At 39.6% G+C, this 20,537-nt stretch overlaps 1 protein-coding gene across 32 annotated transcripts in view; it reads left to right on the plus strand.

The window, feature by feature from the left end:
* NRXN3 (neurexin 3) overlaps window positions 1-20,537 on the plus strand; it is a 1,742,415-nt gene that overhangs the window by 666,944 nt on the left and 1,054,934 nt on the right. For all 32 annotated transcript variants that reach the window (XR_008620931.2, XR_008620932.2, XR_008620933.2 and 29 more), the window contains one exon: window positions 15,325-15,528. Coding sequence is in view for 29 of the 32 variants with exons in the window: in XM_055097889.2 (XP_054953864.1) it covers window positions 15,325-15,528 (204 nt within the window). In the remaining 3 variants the exon portion in view is untranslated. The remainder of the gene's footprint in view (window positions 1-15,324; window positions 15,529-20,537) is intronic.

A 20,537-nucleotide genomic window follows, 5' to 3' on the forward strand; every position in this document is an offset into this window, starting at 1 on the left:
CAATGGGCCACCTCTAGACCTCAAGGAAATTCAAACACATATGTACATGCATATATATACAACATGTACTGAGCATGGGTTATTATCAGGCATGGCTTGAATATTTTCGCATTCATACTTCAGGGTTTTCCTTTGTGCTGGATACATTTTCTTTGCAACTCTGGATCCATTTCCAATCTTTCTCCACCCTTCTTCATTCAGTTTTGCACCTTGGAATGTGATTCTATGTGGATTGCCCTGACAGCTCCCTTGTCTTCTGTATTTCAGTTGAGTTTGTCCTGTGAAAAATACTCATGGAAGATGAAAGGAAAGGATGAGAATGAGATCTGGGCATTTAATTTCCTGGCTCTTGGAAAGGCTTGTCTGTTGACCTCAAGGTCTCCACTCACTCTATCTCTTTCCCTTCCTCTGCACTCTAGCAATTGGCTCTCCCCTAGACCCATTAGGGAAAGTAAAAGGGTCTGCTCTTAATAGACCTGAATACTGCATTACCCCTAGAGGGCCCACTATCTCTTACCTATACCTTTTAAATCTTACCTTTATTAAACTTTCATCAAATGGCACAATTCAAATGGGCCATCTGTTTTTTAATGGTTTCCTGACTGATTCGGTATTATTATTACACTTGGGAAACTGAGTCCCAGCAAGGTTTTACCATGAAATAACTTGCAGACCTGGAATTCCGCCCAGATCTTCTAACTCTAAGCTTATATGCTTACAGTGACAGCACACCAAGCAATGATTCTGAATGGGAGGCTGACCCATATGTGTAATCACAGCTCTGCACAATAGAGCTTTCTTGAATTGACTCAGAGTTAGAGCAATTCTCAGAAACATACCACTGTCATTTATAATGGTTTATTTTGAAATTTTATAACATGTTTGCACAATAAAGCAATGGCAAAAGTATCTGGAAGAAAATTGAATAAGATTACATCTAGTCTCTCACTACACCACTTGGTCTTCCCTGAATCACCAGAGTTAGTCTAAAAAGCAAGTCTGATCATGTCACTTTCTATCTAAAAATGCTTTCTATTGACTAATATCTAAACTTCCTAACTGTGCTTTTTAGAGTCATCTATGTGTTCCCCCATCTCAAATTTTACCATTTCTTTCCATATGCTCTAGTTAAGGGGTTCTCAACTGGGGGTGACTTTTCCCCCTAAAGGGCATTTGGAAATGTCTGGAGATGCTTTCGGTTGTCACGACCAAAGGGAGTGCCACAGATATCTAGTAGGTGGAGGCCAGGGATACCGCTAGATATCCCACAATACACAGGATAGCCTTTGCAACCAAGAGTTATCTGGTCAGAATATCAGCAGTGTTGCTCTTGACAAACTCTAATCTACTCCAGCCACACAAAATTCCTCCTGAACCTTGAATTTTCTGCATGGTATTAGATTGGTGCAAAAGTAATTGCGGTTTTTGCAATTAAAAGCAATGGCAAAAACCGCAATTACCTTTGCACCCGCCTGATAACTATCATTCACCAGATTCTGTGCTTAATAAATGATTTCATTTCATGCCCTTGTGAAAGCTGTGCTTCTACATATGCTGTTTCCTCAGCCAGAGTGCCTTCCCACTCTTCTCTTTGCTCTTTACTCTTATATTCTTGAAACATGGTTTACAGGTCTCCTTCTTAATAATTCTCATCTATACCTTTGTATAGATGCCTAAGCTGAATTCTCACATTTTCTTTATTATTCAAGTATAACAGTTTACCTGTTTGAGTCTACAACACCCACTTGCTATATTCTGTACTAATGACAGAGAACATGCTATTTGTGCTTTCCCCCAATTTCAGCACAGTGTCTGTCACATATTAGATATTAGTCATTGAATGAGAGAACAAATATTATTGCAAGCAGTTGATAGAGTTCTGAAGAATTGTGTTATGTTTAATTTGTATAAATTAAGTCATATTTTAAAATTCAGTGGTAAAAATTGCTATTTAAGAAAAGTCTCTATAAACTTTTTGGTAAATTGAAATTCTATTAGAAGGTATACATTTATAAACCAGAGTTTCTCTATTCCATTTTTTTCTCTTTTGAATATTAAAAATATGAAAGAGTACATGCCTGCTTTTCTTAAAGTGATAAATATCAATCCAAATTGTTTTCATCCCTTTAGAGTGCTCTAGCTTTTGGGGAATGAGAAGCCAATATGACCATATGTAATGACAGGACTCCGTTGAGAATGTGAAGTTAGTTTTCAACCTTGTCCACAAGAGGGAGGACATCACCCCACATCCATTTTGTTGATTCCCTGGAACCGTTGGGTCTGTTTGGAGCTGGAGATTTATGTTGCTCCTGCTGTTGCAAAATACAGATTTAGAACCTGGCAGGCATTCTTGCATAGATTTGCATGCAGTTTAAGATCAGCCCAGTTTGGGTGGAGGGAAAGCAATCTGGGCATTTTAGAAGCTTTGTCAGAATAAAACACACTTAAGCAGTGTGTGACGCCAGTTGCTGCATGAATGAGCAGGAGAGTGTCTTGAAGGTACAGAAAGAGAAAAGGGTGAGGGATGTGATAATTTGGTGGTAATTTGCTTACAAGGTTGACCAGGAGAGTGTCTTCTTTTCATAGGAGATGGCTTAAGGGCTGGTGGGAGTATAGTGCTAGGAATGAACATCAGCTTGATATGCTAAGAGCAAAATGAGAGCAGCAAAGTCCACTTTGTGAAGTTATGGAGCCAATTGCTCATAATACTGTATCAGTGTCAGTGGGCCTCCAGCATTCACTAGCAATATCACATGAATTGCATACTCTAGTACTTTTGTTTACTTCTTTCCTTTTACTACCTGCCAGTCTGGCTTTGTCTTTCAAGACTCTAGAAGATGTAAATGGTATCACTTCCTTGCAGGTGTAGCCAAGAAGATCCTGGTTATCATTCTCTTCCTACAGTCCATTTTCCTTATAGTTTTCACTTTTCTTTTTGATTAGGACCTTATCACACCTAAAACAACATATGCACTGGTAAGATTGAAGACTTTGAGCTCTAAGTTTTAGTTATTTTCTATCTCTTTGGATGTTCAGATATACTAATTTGATTAAAGAAAGGAAAGTGGGAAAATGGTAGAAAGGAAGAACAGTTGCCTGCTAGGGGTTTTCTCTTTCAAGTTAAACAAAAATGAACATGCAAACCAAATAATCATTATCCCAAAGTAAGAAAAGGGGTACAACCCAATGTCATAAGTCTCAAAAATTAGGAGCAAGACAGAATTCTGAAGCCAACCCAGGAGGAATGGTCAAGCATGATGAGCCTGCTAGCCCCACCTATGTTCCTAAAGTACAGTACTATCCACTTGGTAAAAATGCTGAGAATTATTACTAATATCCTTATATATGAAAAGAAACTTAGTACATATTCTTACCTGTTCCCACTGAAAACTGAAGAGTAGTGGAAATGGCTATAGGAGAAAAAAATATATGTAATAGAAACAGACAACAGGACTGAGAATCAAAAGAAAAGTCACCAGGAGCACATGGATTCCCCTCCATTGCCTTGGGATGTTCTCTTTAACCAGGCAGAGTGACTTCTGGAATAGGACACTTAACAAAGCTTCAGGAATAAGACCACAGTCCAGATAGCTAAATGAAGCTTACCCATAGCCTTGACACAGCTCTTGATGTCTTCCCTCCATTTCCTGAACATATTCTGCCATCTCTGAAGCTACAGAAAAAAAAGTGTATAGAACTCAAAATATTACACAACTAAACTGTAGCTAATTCTAGGTGGCAAGAAGTCAACAAAATTGTGTCTGAACAATTAGGAACTCTGGAAAGAGATGCCTGAGTGTAAGCAAGGTAAAAGGGAATGACATGGCAATACAAATGCAAAGCAACAGAACAATAAAGTTAAAAATAAAAAAAGGAAAAAAAGCTTAGAAAAGTCAAATAATTCGATCTAGAGAAAAAGCAAAAGAACAGAAAATTTCCTGTGAGCTACATTCTATGGCTCAATTTGCATTATTGAATGACTCAAGAAAAATTGAATTCATGTCACAAGAACTCAAAGAAAAAAAAACAAATTATCTGAAAGGCAGAGGGAGATTGTAGACTAAAGGCAAAAAAAAAAAAAAAAAAAAAAAAAAGGAAAGCCAAAACAATGTGATCACATAACTAATTTGAAATAATTAGTAACAACAAGGGGTGGAAAAGATATGGCTAAAAATTGAAAATTGCCAGAGGGAAAGTGCTGGAGATATCGCAGTTAATGCTGATGAAAAAACCAGAGATTAAAATAATCACAGAGAAACTGAGATATAAAGAGGGCAGATGGTATAATTAGATCCCTGAAAGAGAAACCCTAAGTAATTCAACAAAGAAATTACTCAAAGGTATCAAACTGAAAAGTTTTCTTAATATAAAGAACTGACTCTGAAGTTTGAAAGAGCATGTTAAGTTGTAAGAAAACTACATAGTATGTTCAATGCTGAGATGTGCATTGATCAAGTCATTGGACTTCAAGGATTAAAATAATATCCTTAAGGCATATAGGCAAAATTTACAGCACTTATCACCTATGAGGTAGATTGCTGGCATTATACAATCTCATTACACAAAGCAATGTCTATAAAATTGAGCATAAAATCAAATGGGACAAGAATTATCTGCAACCATAATGTAACTCAAATGTAAACAGCACAAGCAGACATTCACAAATATGAACAAACTTTGGTAATATAACACTAAAGAGTTCTTTTTTAAAAAGTTGTTACCATATAATAACAATATAACACAGATGAGCTCTTTTTAAAAATGTTGTTACCATACAATAACTTAACGGTACATTTTAAAATAATTTAAAGAGTGTAATTGGATTGTTTGTAATTCAAAGGATAAATGCTTGAGGGGATGGATACCCCATTCTCCATGATGTGCTTATTTCACATTGCATGCCTGTATCAAAATATCTCATGTACTCCATAAATATATACACCTATATTATTTACATAATCATTAATTATGTACTCACAAAAATAAAAAACAACCTGGGTAAACTAACTTATTTTTAACTTGATGAATCTATACTCCCCCCGCCAAAATAAAAGATATTACAATAAAATTCAAGCATTTAAAAGATAAAATAAAGTTACTCAGAAATGGAAACACTTGGTGAGAACAGTGACGGCATTTAAATATGCAAGAAATACATGGTACACATTATAAATATAGAACAAAGTATACATGTGTCAGAGGTCCCCCAAATCACCCTCAATCTGCATCATTCTCTAGAAGGACTCATAGGACCCAGAAATGAGAATGTTTATGAGTATGGTTTATTACAACAAAAGTTACAGAGTAAAATCAGCAATGGAAAAAGGCGCATAGGGGCAAAGTCTGGAGGAAACCAGGCACAGGTTTCCAAGAGTCCTCTCCCAGTTAAATCACAAAGGGTGTTCCTAATTTCGCCAGCAATGATGTGTGGCAACACACATGAAGTGTTGTCAACCAGGGAAGCAACCCTGGAGTCCGGGGTTTTTACTGGAGGTCAGTCACATAGGCATACGATGCTTACATGACTGACTTAGTTACCGAGGCTCCAGACCCCAGAGGGAAAGCAAGTGTTCATCATAAATTATATTCTTAGCATAAACTATCTAGACCAACTGGTACAGTCTGACTCAAGGCCCTAGGCTTGCAAAAGCACTCTTATCACTCAGAAATTCCATGAGCTCAATACACAGGAGCTGGTGAAGGGCCAGTCGTGCAAATAGGCCTTTCTTAGGAGTGCACAGTTTGAACAACTCAGATCTTTCGAGTTAACCCTTTCTTACACAATATGTGATAAAAATAGCAAAAAATCATAGATGAAGGAGAAAATGTCAAAGAATAATGTTCTCATTTTTCATAGGAATAAAGCTGTTTTACTGGGTAAATTTGCAGGAGGGAGTTCAAATAATAACACCAGACTGGGCATGGTGGCTCACACCTGTAATCACAACACTTTGGGAGGCCGAGGCAGGTAGATCACCTGAGAGGTCAGGAGTTTGAGACCAGCCTGACCAACATGGGAAACCCCGTCTCTACTAAAAATACAAAAATTAGCCAGGTGTGGTGGCATGTGCCTGTAGTTCCAGCTACTCAGGAGGCTGAGGCTCAAGAATTGCTTGAACCTGGGAGACGAAGGTTGCAGTGAGCCAAGATTGCGCCACTGTACTCCCACCTGGGTGACAGAGCGACAGAGCAAGACTCTGTTTCAAAAAACAAAAAACAGAAACAAATAATAACACCAGTCTTCTTATGTGTTTAATAATATCTTTTGTAAATTTTAGTGAGTTATCTTGGAAGGTAGTACCTCATAAAAAATAGTTGAAATTCGGAGTTTATTCTTTTGCTAACTTCGTGTAATATTAAAGTTTAGTTTAATTAAAATAGTACATATAGATTTTCCTCTAAAGAGTTTGTCTATTCTATTTGTGTGTGTGTGTGTGTGTGTATATATATAATATATATATGCTTAGAAAAGTACCTAGAAATATGCCTCTCTACTGTTAATGATGGTGGCATGATTTGAAAAGCTTAATTTTTTTTCTTTATGTATGTCTACATCTCTTACATTTTAAAATGATGAACATGTACTATTTTAAAAAATTAAATCTCTGGCTGGATGCAGTGGCTCACATCTGTAATCTCAGCACTTTGGGAGGCCAAGGCAGGAGAATCACTTGAGTCCAGGTGTCAGAGACCAGCCTTGGCAACATGGCAAAACCCTGTCTTTACAAAAACAAACAAACAAACGAAAAAAGTAGCCAGGTGTGGTGATGCTCCTGTAGTCCTAGCTACTTGGGAGGCTGAGGTGAGAGAATTATTTGAGCCCAGGAATTCAAGGTTAAGTGAGCTATGATTGTGCCACTGCACTCCAGCCTGTGTAACAGAGCAAGACTCTGTCTCAAAAAAAGAAAAAAGTTCTTAATTTGATATTTGATTTTTCTTTGAAAAGGGAGGAGGATAATGAAAGACCGAGGAAATCATAACTCTCTGAGACAAGTTTAACACAGACTGGGAAGGGTGGCTTTTATTTTTAAGGGAATTTAAGCATCGTATAGATAAAAGAAACATACATAAAAAAGTAAATACTATGATTTTCTTTCTCCCTGGATTGCTCCTTTAACACAATAATTTTTCCATTCTAAGTATTATTATATTGCTCAATTTTCCAGTGCCAATCCCTTCCTTTATTTGGAGGAGCCTCTGAATGCCAGTGGGGAGATAGTTTTCCTCTTACTGGTCAGAGGATGGAAATTTAGAGAGAAGTCATTGATTATTGAGATTGAAAAGCAATCAGACAATAAGTAAACAATCAGACAGTAAAAACAACAATTGGTACTAAGATATATACCATTTGGGACTAAGAAAAATTTTATGAAGAAAGGTATGTGAAATATTTTTAATAGCCAAAAATAGAGGAACTCTGGAATGGGTGGGAAAGGAGTGAGCTTAGCAGACCTTCTCTGTGAAACAATCGTTTAGCTGGTGAAAATTATTAAAACATACACACACAAAAGAAGCTAAGACACACACATTTAAAAAATTGTCATAAGGACACACAGCAAATGGAAAAACATTTATTCAAGACATCTATTAAATACCAGTTAGAAAAATGAGAGGTGTGACATTTAAACTGTAACCTGCTCCCATCCGCTAGCTCACCCCTGCTCCTTGTTTTGGAAGCCAAAAGGACAAGAGCTTTCTTACCTGCCAGTTATCAGTCTAGGGCTACAGTTTAACCCCAGAAGAGGCAGGCTACTGGTGCCTCTCATTTTCCCCAGATTCATGTTGCAGAAGCGGTATTCTGGGTAGGCATAGCCAAGAACATTGGGCTCACTTCTTTTATCCAGCCCCCGTTTATAGGGTATAAGCTCTATACCAATTGTGGCAGACCAATAATAATGCATGTTCAATTGTCTCTTCCTCAGCTTGCTTATAAGGCAGAGGTTCCATGCTGGGAAGGGCAAGCTGAAAAGGCCAGAGTCCACCATCTTTCCCAGCTTCCCACTTATACAATGGTAGTGTCACTCGGGTGGAAGTGGGCCACTATTTGTGCAACCAACTGGGCTGTAATGGCACAGAAATTCTGCCCAGGGATAGATGCAGAGTGTCACAATAAGAGTTTCCACTCTGCCCGGAGTCACTGACTATCTGGAACAGAAGTTAGAGAAGTTCATGGCTAAGGGTTTTCTTAAACAATGGAGATCTTGATGGCAAGCAGCTTATAGGGAGCAGGCAGCTCTATGATACCGGCAGCAATGAGCAAACTGGTAAAGCAGCCAGAAGTCGAGTAGAGAGAATCAGGGAATGAGAAAGCCCTGAAGAGCCCTCTGGGGATCACACTTATCCCTGAGGGTATGGAAAGTTGTACATATTTGCAAGACTACACAACTCGGAGGTAATTAGAGTAAGACACAGGGCAGATTTGAAAGCATTCTCAAGCCATACACAGATGCCTCATCCAGGAGGAAGAGTCTTATTGGTTCAGAAGGCTTAAACGTGATCTCAACCAACACTGGCTGAACAATAAGGTACTCTTACTCAGGTGCTATTCCTAGGAAAACAAGCTTAAAAACAAAATCATTCATTCTTGGTGGTCTGGAAGACTGTATTTATTCTGAAGGCTGAAACTTCTCAAGGGTGACAGGAGGATAATTTCTAAGCTAACAGTCCTTTGCTGAACATGAGGCAAGATCATAAACTTCCTCAAAGCAGTCTCCAAGTCACACCTATACAACAAAGGGCAAAAATCTAACTGACCAAGGGGGCTTAAGTACAGTATTTGATCAATAAGTTACTTATATTGATACACTCACAGGAAGGCAAGCCAAAAGATAAAAACAGGGGAACCTTTCTGAGGGGGGAGACGAGAGCCGTCTGCCAAAAATATACAAGTCTCAGAATTATCTCTATCAAATCACCAAATAAATGAACATATGAACAAACAATTAGAAATAAACCTAGAGGAACAGGGTTAGTGTCCAGACTTGTTACAATGTATTATCTAAAATGTCCAGCTTTCAATAAAAAATTAGGAGAATGCAAATAAACAGGAAACATGACCCATACACAGAAATAAATGCAGGCAATGGAAACTGCCTTTGAGTGGGCTCATATGTTGGACTTAATGGACAAAGAATACAAGTAACTATTATAAATATGTTCAAATAACTAAAGGAAATTATGCTTAAAAATTAAAGGAAAATGAGAACAATGATTCATCAAGTAGATAATAAAATAATGAAAATTTTAATACATATTGTATATATCTATTCATCTATCTTCCAATAGAAATTTTAGAGTTGAAAAGTCCAAAAACCTAAATGAAAAATTCACTAGACGAGCTCAATGGTAGATTAGAGTTGGCAGAAGATAAAATAATTGTATTAGTCTGTTCTCATACTACTGATAAAGACATACCCGAGACTGGGTGATTGGTAAGAAAAAAGAGGTTTAATAGACTCACAATTCCATGTGACTGGGATGCCTCACAATCATGTTGGAAGGTAAAAGGCACCTCTTACATGGTGGCAGACAAGAGAGAAAATGAGAGCCAGGCAAAAGGGGTTTCCTCTTATAAAACCATCAGATTTTGTGAGACTTATTCACTATGATGAGTAGAGTATGGGGGAAACTGCCCCCAGGATTCAATTATCTCCCACCAGGTCCCTCCCACAGATGCGGGAATTATGAGAGCTACAACTCAAGATGAGATTTGGGTAGAAACACAGCTAACCCATATCATTCCATCCCTGACCCCTCCCAAATCTTATGTCCTCACATTTCAAAACCAGTCATGCTTTCCCAACAGTCCCCCAAAGTCTTAACTCATTTCAGCATTAACTCAAAAGTCCACAGTCCAAAGTCTCATCTGAGACAAGGCAAGTCTCTTCTGCCTATGAGCCTGTAAAATCAAAAGCAAGTTAGTTACTTCCTAAATATATTCAGGGTACAGGCATTGGGTAAATATAGCCATTCCAAAGGGGAGAAATTGGCCAAAACAAAGGGGCTACAGGCTCCATTCAAGTCCCAAATCCAGTAAGTCGGTCATTAAACCTTAAAGCTCCAAAATGATCTCCTTTGACTCCATATCTCACATCTGGGTAATGCTGATGCAAGAGGTGGGTTCCCATGGCCTTGGGCAGCTCCACCCCTGTGGCTTTGCAGAGTACGACTCCCCTCCTGGCAGCTTTCATGGGCTGGTTTTGAGTTTGTATGGCTTTTCTAGGTGCACAGTGCAAGCTGTCAGTGGATTTACCATTCTGGGGTCTGGAGGACAGTGGCCTTCTTCTCACGGCTCCACTAGGCAGTGCCCCAGTGGGGACTGTGTGTGGGGGCTCACACCCCACATTTGCCTTTGGCACTGCCCTAGCAGAGGCTCTCCATGAGGGCTCTGCCCCTGGAGCCCATCTCTGCCTAGACATCCAGGCATTTCCATACATCCTCTGAAATCTAGGTGGAGGCTCCCAAACCTCAGTTCTTGACTTCCGTGTACCTGCAGGCTCAATACCACGTGGAAGCTGCCAAGGCTGGGGGCTTGAACCATCTGAAGCCACGGCCTGAGCTGTACCTTGGCCCCTTTTAGCCATAGCGAGAGTGGTTGGGACACAGGGCACCAAGTCCCTAGGCTGCACACAGCGAGGGGTTTGGGGGTGTGGCTCAGCCACAAACAAAACCATTATTTCCTCCTAGGCCTCTGGGGCGCCTGTGGTTGGAGAGGCTGCCATAAAGGTCTCTGACATACCCTGGAAATATTTTCCTCATTGTCTTGGCGATTAACATTTGGCCCCTTATTACTTATGTAAATTTATGCAGCTGGCTTGAATTTCTCCTCAGAAAATGGGTTTTTCTTTTCTATCACATTGTCAGGCTGCAACTTTTTTGAACCTTTGTGTTCTATTTTCCTTTTAAAACTGAATGCTTTTAATGACACCCAAGTTACCTCTTGAATCCTTTGCTGCTTAGAAATTTCTTCCACCAGTTACCCTAAATCATCTCCCTCAAGTTCAAAGTTCAACAAATCTCTAGGGCATGGAACAAAATGCTGCCAGTCTATTTGCTAAAACATAGCTAGAGTCATCTTTACTCCAGTTCCCAAAAAGTTCCTCATTCCATCTGAGACCATCTCAGCCTGAATTTCATTGTCAGCATTTTGGTGAAAGCCATTCAACAGGTCTCTAGGAAGTTCCAAACTTTCCCACGTTTTTCTGTCTTTTTCTGAGCCCTTCAAGCTGTTCCAACTTCTGCCTGTTACCCAGTTCCAAAGTTGCTTCCACATTTTCAGGTATCTTTACAGCAGTGCCTCACTCCCAGTACTAATTTACTGTATTAGTCCATTTTCATGCTGCTGATAAAGATGTACCTGAGACTGGATAATTTATAAAGAAAAATATGTTTCATGGATTCACAGTTCCATGTGGCTGGGGACACCTCACAATCACAATCATGTTGGAAGTCAAAAGGCCTGTCTTATATCATGGTAGACAAGAGAGAAAATGAGAGCTAAGCGAAAGGGGTTTTTCGTTATAAAACCATCAGAACTTGTGAGACTTATTCACTACCATGAGAGCAGTATGGGGGAAATTGCCCCCATGATTCAATTATTTCCCACGAGGTCCCTCCCCCAATATGTGGGAATTATTGGAACTACAATTCAAGATGAGGTTTGGGCGGGGACACAGCCAAATCATATCAATAATCAAACTTGAAAGTAGAACAATAAAGATTATGCAATCTGAATAGAAGAAATAAAAATTTTGTATATTTATAATATATAACTTTAATGAATGGCATGTTTGTATATGCATGCACATACAAACACAAGAACTTCTATCATGAAGCATTATGGATGTGCTTTGGTGCTTGGAAGCATGGGTGTGCTCCAGGCATAGCTCTATGACAATTTGGCAGGACTGTTAAGTATACAGCTGGGAGAATCAGACCGCCTGCATGCAACTCCCAGCTCTGCCATTTATTAGCCATGTTACTTGATATCTAGAAAATGAGATGATAATGTCTTCATGGTGTTCTTGAAGATTAAATGACTTCTTAATGCATATAAAGTCCTAGAAAGCACCAGGCAAATAGTAAATGCTCAATTTTAGGTATCATTATTGATCTTCTTTAGATTCTGCCCTTCCAGGAGATAAAAGATTTGTTTTGTTTTGCTTCACATCTGGATCATGTGTTAAATTTAGATTGTTTCCAATCTAAGAAGAGATCTTCATAATATGTCTAATTGTAACGGTGTTTGCAACTGTCACACTTTTATCTGTAATCGCTTTACTGTTTGCAAATTGTAATGTGCAGCTGTTAGCATGTCGTGAGTTTTACCTGGGAGATGGCTGATTTTCAGGACTATCATAAGTGCATTTATATTACTTTTCATCTTTTGTGTGGTATCTAAACAGAGTAGGGATATGATAACAACACAGACTATTTTGGGACCCTTCAGTGTGGTCTGCCTGACTCTTGTTTCTCCCTGTTTCACTTCTTTCTAGATATGAGGGTACGGGTGTTTTTCTCTTTTGTTCACTGTTACGTCTATCACCTAGAATAGTGCCTGGCAATCAGTAAGCACAGAAGAATATATCATGGTATCTCATAATCTAAAACCATTTACTTTCCAGTAGATACCCAAGTCCTTTGATTTTATTCCGGTCTCAAACTACCTTACATGATAACCATTTTAAAAAATATATGTCTGATGCTGTATTAGCCTGTTTTCACACCGCTATAAAGAAATACATGAGGCCGGGCGCAGTGGCTCACGCCTGTAATCCCAGCACTTTGGGAGGCCAAGGAGGGCGGATCAAGAGTTCATGAGATTGAGGCCATCCTGGCTAACACGATGAAACCCTGTCTCTACTAAAAATACAAAAAATTAGCCGCGCATGGTGGCAGGTGCCTGTAGTCCCAGCTACTTGCGAGGCTGAAGCAAGAGAATGGCATGAACCTGGGAGGCGGAGCTTGCAGTGAGCCGAGATCGCGCTACAGCACTCCAGCCTGGATGACAGAGTGAGACTCCGTCTCAAAAAAAAGAAAAGAAATACATGAGACTGGTAATTTATAAAGGAAAGAAGTTTAATTGACTCACAGTTCTGCATGGCTTGGGAGGCCTCAGGAAACTTACAATCTGATGGAAAGGGAAGCTGGCATCTTTTTCAGAAGGCGGCAGGAGAGAAAAGAGCATGTGAAGGGAGGAACTGTCAAACACTTACAAAACCATCAGATACTGTGAGAACTCATGAGAACAGCATGGGGGAAACCACCCCCATGATCCAATTATCTCCCACTAGGCCCCTCCTTCGACACATGGGGATTATGAAAATTACAATTTGAGATGAGATTTGGGTGGGGACACAGAGCCAAACCACATCAGATGTTTCTGTTAAATTGAATAGTTTGTTATAATCTGAGCATCCTCCTTCTTTCTTTCCTTTATGTCTATAGAGATACTACCTGATCTACCTGTTCAATATGATGCCATTGCTTCTTTCATTACAAACCCTACCCATCTACCAAGACCAACACAGACTCTATCCCATCTGCCTTAATTGCCTTCATCCTTCAGCTTCCCTTCTCTGAATGTTACTTGCTTTGTATTTATTTCCTGTGTCATTTAACCACTTGTACGTTCCAGTACAATTACTTGTGCATTCTGTATCTCCCTTTAGAACAGAGACCTTCTCTGTTTCACCTTTGTATTCTCCATAGTGCATGTAGGTAGCAAATATTTGACAACAGCCAATATTTAATAAAGACCTACTCAGTGACAGATACTGAACCCAATGACTGGTTTGATTCCTAGGAATGTGAGTGATATTCTCTTCCTGTGTTTTCTAAAATTATTTGCCTAGTGAATATTTAAACAAATTCACATGTTGAACATCATAGTGTTTCAAAACAGCCCCTGGACTTGGTATCAGATATACTGAGTCAAATCCAGAGATGCTGTGTGACTTTGGGATGATAACATACCCCTTTAAGAGTCTTGGTTTTCCCAAACACCACGTGTTCTCACTCATAGGTGGGAACTGAACAATGAGAACACATGGACACAGGAAGGGGAACATCACACACCGGGGCCTGTTGTGGGGTGGTGGGAGGGGGGAGGGATAGCATTAGGAGATATACCTAATGTTAAATGACGAGTTAATGGGTGCAGCACACCAACATGGCACATGTATACATATGTAACTAACCTGCACGTTATGCACATGTACCCTAAAACTTAAAGTATAATAATAAAAAAAAAAGTCTTGGTTTTCTTGTCTGAAAGTAGGAATAATAGAATCACACTATAGTGTTAATTGAGGTAACAAATTGTCAGTAACCTTAGACTGAGGAAGGTATCAAATAAAAGTGAGTTTTCAGCCAGGCGCAGTGGGCTCACGTTTGTAATCCCAGCACTTTGGGAGGCCAAGGTGGGTGGATTGTTTGAGGTCAGGAGTTCAAGACCAGCCTGGGCAACATGGCAAAAACCCATCTCTACAAAATATCTAAAAATCAGCTGGGCATGGTGGCATGCGCCTGTAAACCCAGCTGCTCGGTAGGCTGAGGCAGGAGAATTGCTTGAACCAGGGAGGCAGAGGCTGCAGTGAGCGAAGATCACACTGCTGCACTCCAGCCTAGGCAACAGAGTGAGACTGTCTCAAAAAAATAAAAAATAAAAATAAGTCAGTTTTCCTCTTTCGCTATTTGAATAAAAGTAAAATGAGTTTTTCAAGGGTGTCATTAGCTTTATGTTATTGTTCTAACTCTGCCTCTATCAGATATTCTTTGAATGGGCCAAACTCTCACAATGGCTGGACACTGGGGATGTTATGATGCCAGACCATGCTGCTACTTTTTCCTTCCTTTAAAAGCTCTCTGGTAAATATCGATTTGTCTGCTCTGGTGGTTATAAACTGCTGCTCTCCTCCTATTCTTCATGAAATACAGGGATTCTAAGTTTTGGTTTATGTACTTGTGTTTCATCTATCTCATACAGAATTGCAAACAATACTATTTGTGGGGGCATTTTGACTTTTTCAAAATATCTTCATATCCATTATTTAATTTGGTACCCTTCACAAGTCTATGAGCCTGGTAGGGCAGGTACCTGTGTCATCATAATCCTCTTACAAATGAGGAAATAGAGCCTCAGAGGTTAAGTGGTCTGCCCAGGGTCACACAGATAAAAAGGGGGCAACAACAAGGGTTCATCAAACGCAAGTCACTAGGCTACAAATCTGGCACCCTCTCTACTCGCTTAGCCTGAAAGCAAAGGGGTATTTGGCAACTGTGACATCTGTCATCCTAACGATCTTCTCCATTCTTCTTTGGCAGAGGCATCCATCCTGAGCTATGATGGTAGCATGTACATGAAGATCATCATGCCCATGGTCATGCATACTGAGGCAGAGGATGTGTCCTTCCGCTTCATGTCCCAGCGAGCTTATGGGCTGCTGGTGGCTACGACCTCCAGGGACTCTGCCGACACCCTGCGTCTGGAGCTGGATGGGGGGCGTGTCAAGCTCATGGTTAACTTAGGTATCGTATGAAGTACCCTCTGCCACTCCGTTTGGGCTTGTCTTCCCTTTCTTTTCTGATTTTCATTGGTTTGATTGAATTCTTTGTTTGTTTCTTGAAAGTTAGCTGCTCACCTCTTGTTTAATAGACCCAGGATAAAACCCAACAGCAGCAATCACCTTCTCCTTGTTTCTGCATGAGGTTTTGATGTCAATTTCTGGTTTCTGACAGTGGTGATTTCTTTACTAGATTATTTGTTTTCTAAGTTTCCTTTCTTGGTTTTTTGGAATCGTTTAGCTTTGTGTAAAACACGCTACTTTGGTCCATCTTTTGATCAATCATATTCCCATAAGTCCAACTCCTCAGTCACCACTCAAAACAGTCACAGCTGAGGTCAGGGACAGGGAAGGAAGTGGAGGCAAAATGTTGACAGTGGGGTTGTAGGAAATTAAACTTTGTGGGTAGGGTGAGAAGTACATTGTTTCTAGCTCCACAGCTACTATTCAAATGGAGAATTCTGGTGGCCTTGATGACACTGATATCTCCTTTGACTTTCTCCTAGAGGGAAGACAAGTAGATTGTTGTTCCCTTGGAAAATAATTCCCTAAGTTGAGAGTCTGTGACACGTGGAAGGAAAATGTGTCTCCTGATACATATACCCATTTTTCTTCTTGACATTCTTAACCATCATTCAGCATCCCCTTGTGCAAAGATTGTTACCTCGTACTATCACTCACTAATAACTCTCTTCTTCTTATATAATACATATCTATTTTACCTCAGAGTTGAACAATTATGACTTCAAATTTGTGGCTTTATTGGAATAGGATTTTCTCTTTCATTGTAATTACCTGTAACAGAATCTTTGGAAATTTTCCTTTTTATGGCCTCATATTCTCTTCTGCTATTGACCTTTACTGAATTCTAATTGATATTCTATAGAGATTGGGATCCTCTTGGTTTTTGGCAAGGAAAAAACAAACAAACCCTCCATTTCTGCTGTTTCTAATCAGCAGAAAGTCAATACCCAGCATTGATAAGATTAGTGAGATAGCTGGGTCCAAACTTTCTAAGCTAGTGAATGTATTTGGGTATGTAGAATATGTTTGGATACAGTGATACCTTATAAAGATTTCAGTGAAATGGTTTGTCAGAGCCATGGAGAAAAAATGATGAACAAATGTACCAGATGCAAGATCATATGTAGGCCCGGATGTCCTGGTGGGAAGGTGGGGTTTTTGAATCCATACCAATCTTATCTGCTGTCAGGTCAACTGGACACACTTGGAAAATGCCTACATCATAAACCTAAAATCTCTGGGACACAAAGGACTGTTTTGAGCAGTGACTTCTTTAGTTATGTCTTTTTTTTTTCTTCTTCTAGTTTGCAGTGTTTACAATACCGTGCCCTTTTTCTTGTCCAACTTCATTTGATTTCTGTTGTCAGTGTGTCTCTTGGTTTTTCTTTTGTTTGTGTATGTGTGTGTTTGGTCATTTTAGGTTATATTTTTTTCTTTTGCTGGATCTTTTTGTGTGCGTGTGTTCCTGAGTTTCCAATCCTCCCCGCCATCAACCATGGTAAATCAAAAGATGGTATTCAACCCTTCAAAGGCCCAAAGCCTGCGGCCCGCATAGCAAACAGCCTTGAGAACACAGCGTATTGAGCAGCCTACAGAGACTGGCATACCCCTGACCCTACTACCTTCCATCCCTGCACCATCCTACCCACCTTAAATCAATATAAGAGTGTGTTACCTACAACCAACAGCCAGCAGCTGATTATCTCCTCAGAAAAAAACAACAGAAAAAAAAAAAAAAAAAACAGAACCAAATACAACCCCATAACTAGCTCACTGAAAAAGATGATGAAGACAATTTTTATCTCTGGATCTATTTCAAAGTCAGAGAGAGACAAGCATATGAGAATGATTCAGCCCCACGGGATCCTGAGGGAGTGTACACAGTGTCATTAAACAGACATTTTTTTTCCCCATTAGATGTTGTTTAGTAAAGATTAGAGTGTCAACTTTGACAGGTCTCACATCTTAGAAGGAAAAACTGGGGTCAGTGGGGGTACAAATAAAAGTGTATGAGAAGTAAGGAAATAAGTGTACAGATTCTCATTCTCTCTCTCACACACACACACATACACCTTGAGTTGGTCATACATCCCACATGCATTTCTAGAAGCATTATTTTTGTATTTTAAACTCTAGTCAAAGTCTGAGAGATGTGCTTTTCCAATAGACTTTGCTTTTTTTTTTTTTTTTCCCCCTTTGGCTTCTTTTGTTGCAATTTCAATCTAGCTCCTGCTGCGTTGAACCATCTCAGGCAAAAGAGAGGTAGCCTCTCTGTAGAGAGCACTGTGCTTGTCCAGAAGCCATAGTTAATTTTTTTTATACCAAAGGATAGGTTCATCATAATTACTGGTTTGAATTTATTTAACTTTCTTTCCAACCTGACATGGAAAACTGAACTTAAACTCTCATGCTTGTGTAAATGCAGCTCTTCATATCCACGCCTTGTTTAAAGGTTTTCCTTCCGTTCCCTCCCCAAAATATACCCCTTTGCAAATATTTTCTTTCTCTTTGCCGTGAATTTTTGTTTCATTTTCCTCAATTATAGAAGAAAATGTATCCAAGTAGAATTTGTCTTCACATGCATTCCACCAAAATTAATTTCAAATGATCACTTTGCTCCTTCACTCTATTCAAGTTGTGTCTTTTTTCTAGCCCATGCACTAACAATATTTTAGTTTATTTCAAATTGATCACACATATGCATTCATGGTATAAAAGCCTAGTATATATAGTTCTCTGATGTAACATATCTTCCAAATGTCAAGGAGACTAGGGTTTTCCAATGGCTTTATCTTCTGCAGGCAGCCATATGTGGTGCTAACAGGTATGAGAAATATCCTATAACTCAGCACAACTTTTAAAAATTTGAGAGGTTGACTATTGATCAACCATATTTTGATTCTTTAGAATTATAAGCTATAACATTTTATTATTACAGCATATTTAAAGATTTAAAAGACCTTATTTTAATCTCATGATCTCATGGATCTCATGCGATTAATGATAATCTCATGATAATTTTGTGAGATAAATCAAGCAAGTGTTTTTATGCTTACTTTTACAGATGTGTAGCATAGAGAGAAATATATTACTTTTCAAAGCTTACATAAAAAGTTGGAGACAGAGCTGGAACTAGAACCCATGTCTCTAAACTGCTAGATCAGCCTGCGTTATTTGTTCCCTTCACAGATCAGCACTATGGGTCAATGATGTGTCAGTCTTAATGGCTTCCAATTGTTTTTATGATGGTCACCTTTGAAACACACACAGAGAGAATCTCCATTTTTCCTCAGTGCCCAGTTTGAATTGAGCTGCACTAGGGAAAAGACAGTTGATATGGACAAAACCTTTCAAAGATCCTTAGCGGAGTGCCAGGAGCCCTTCTTCAATGGCAGACTCTGAGGGAGTGGCATGTAGTTTGGTAAATTGCATTTGAATTCTCCAGATGTTCTCTCTCTGGAAATGTGGACTTGCTACTACTGTTTACCAAACACATTATTGAAGACACACAGCTCTTAGAAACATTTACCTCTTCCATGCTCGACCCAAAGCTCAACAACGAGAAAAACTTTCTTGGCCAGGCACCTTAATCTAATTACAGACACTTAGGCCTGTAATCCCAGCACTTTGGGAGGCTGAGGCAGCCCATCACGAGGTCAGGAGACCAGCCTGGCCAACATGGTGAAACCTCATCTCTACTAAAATACAAAAATTACCTGGGCATGGTGGTGCGTGCCTGTGATCCCAGCTACTCGGGAGGCTGAGGCAGGAGAATCGCTTGAACACAGGAGGTGGAGGTTGCAGTGAGCCGAGATCTCACCATTGCACTCAAACCTGGGCAATAGAGTGAGATTCTGTCTCAAAAAAAAAAAAAAAAAAGAAAAGAAAAAGAAAGAGAAAGAAAGAAAGAAAAACTTTCTATCATTTACCATAATTTAAAACAAAACAAAATTAAAACAGGCAACACACAGATATGAACACATACACATCAAAAGATATGCCAAGACTTAGGCAGACTTTTTTCAAGCAAAAAGTCTGGCTGCTACCAAACGTAGATTTAAAGGAAATTGCCTTCCCAACTCAGTTCTTTGACTCATATTTTTTATTTAAAAAACCACATATATAAATGTGTATGTGTGCGTGTGTCTATATACACACGCACACACACACATATTTATACATATATACATACACATTCAGTAACAAGAACACCCCCTCAGAGCCTATCAAGAAGGCTCTGGGATAGATTTTCCTTCTCAAACCACTTGTTCTTCAGGTAAAATAACAAAGTAATTCTTCACATATTGAGGTAAAGTAAACAAACTGTCTGCCATCTTGAAAGCGCCAAGCTCTTACATTGGTTTAAAGACCCCATCCACTTTACATGAAATCATTTGAGTGATCCAGAAAGATGAGCCCAAGCCACCACCTCTCACTAGGCCAGCTTCTTGTCTAATAATAAAATCCTCAGCTATGCAGAAGCCGAAGACAAAACCCACTTGTTGTTTGCAGTCCTTGGGTTTGTTGCTTTAGGCTCACTCTTCCTCTCTCATAAGCGTGCCCATACACCAGTTTCCTCTCTCTCTTTAATATGTCAGGAAGGGACATTTCTCCAGCTTTGGGTGATGGTGGGTGCAGTCAGTAGCTGAAGCCATCACCTCTTCCTCCCTCCCTGCCCTCCCTCCTTCCAGTCCTCACCAGGGGCATGGCCTCCTCTGTCTGGTAATCATACCGGTTGCTCCAGGGCTGTTTGCTCCCACTTTTCTGTTGCGGTTGACGACACATGACAAACCTAACCGCACGAAACCAAACCCAGATTTTTCTCAAGAGATGTTCTTCTCGGGAACAAATAAGCATTCTGCCTCCTTACTCAGAATAACTGGGTGCTATAAATCGCTCCTCTCCAGATTTCACGTAGCTTCATTCTCCCCTTTATTCTTGCTCTTTTAA

This window comes from Pan paniscus, chromosome 15 (genome assembly GCF_029289425.2).
Source record: "Pan paniscus chromosome 15, NHGRI_mPanPan1-v2.0_pri, whole genome shotgun sequence".
NCBI classification, from domain to species: Eukaryota; Metazoa; Chordata; class Mammalia; order Primates; family Hominidae; genus Pan; species Pan paniscus.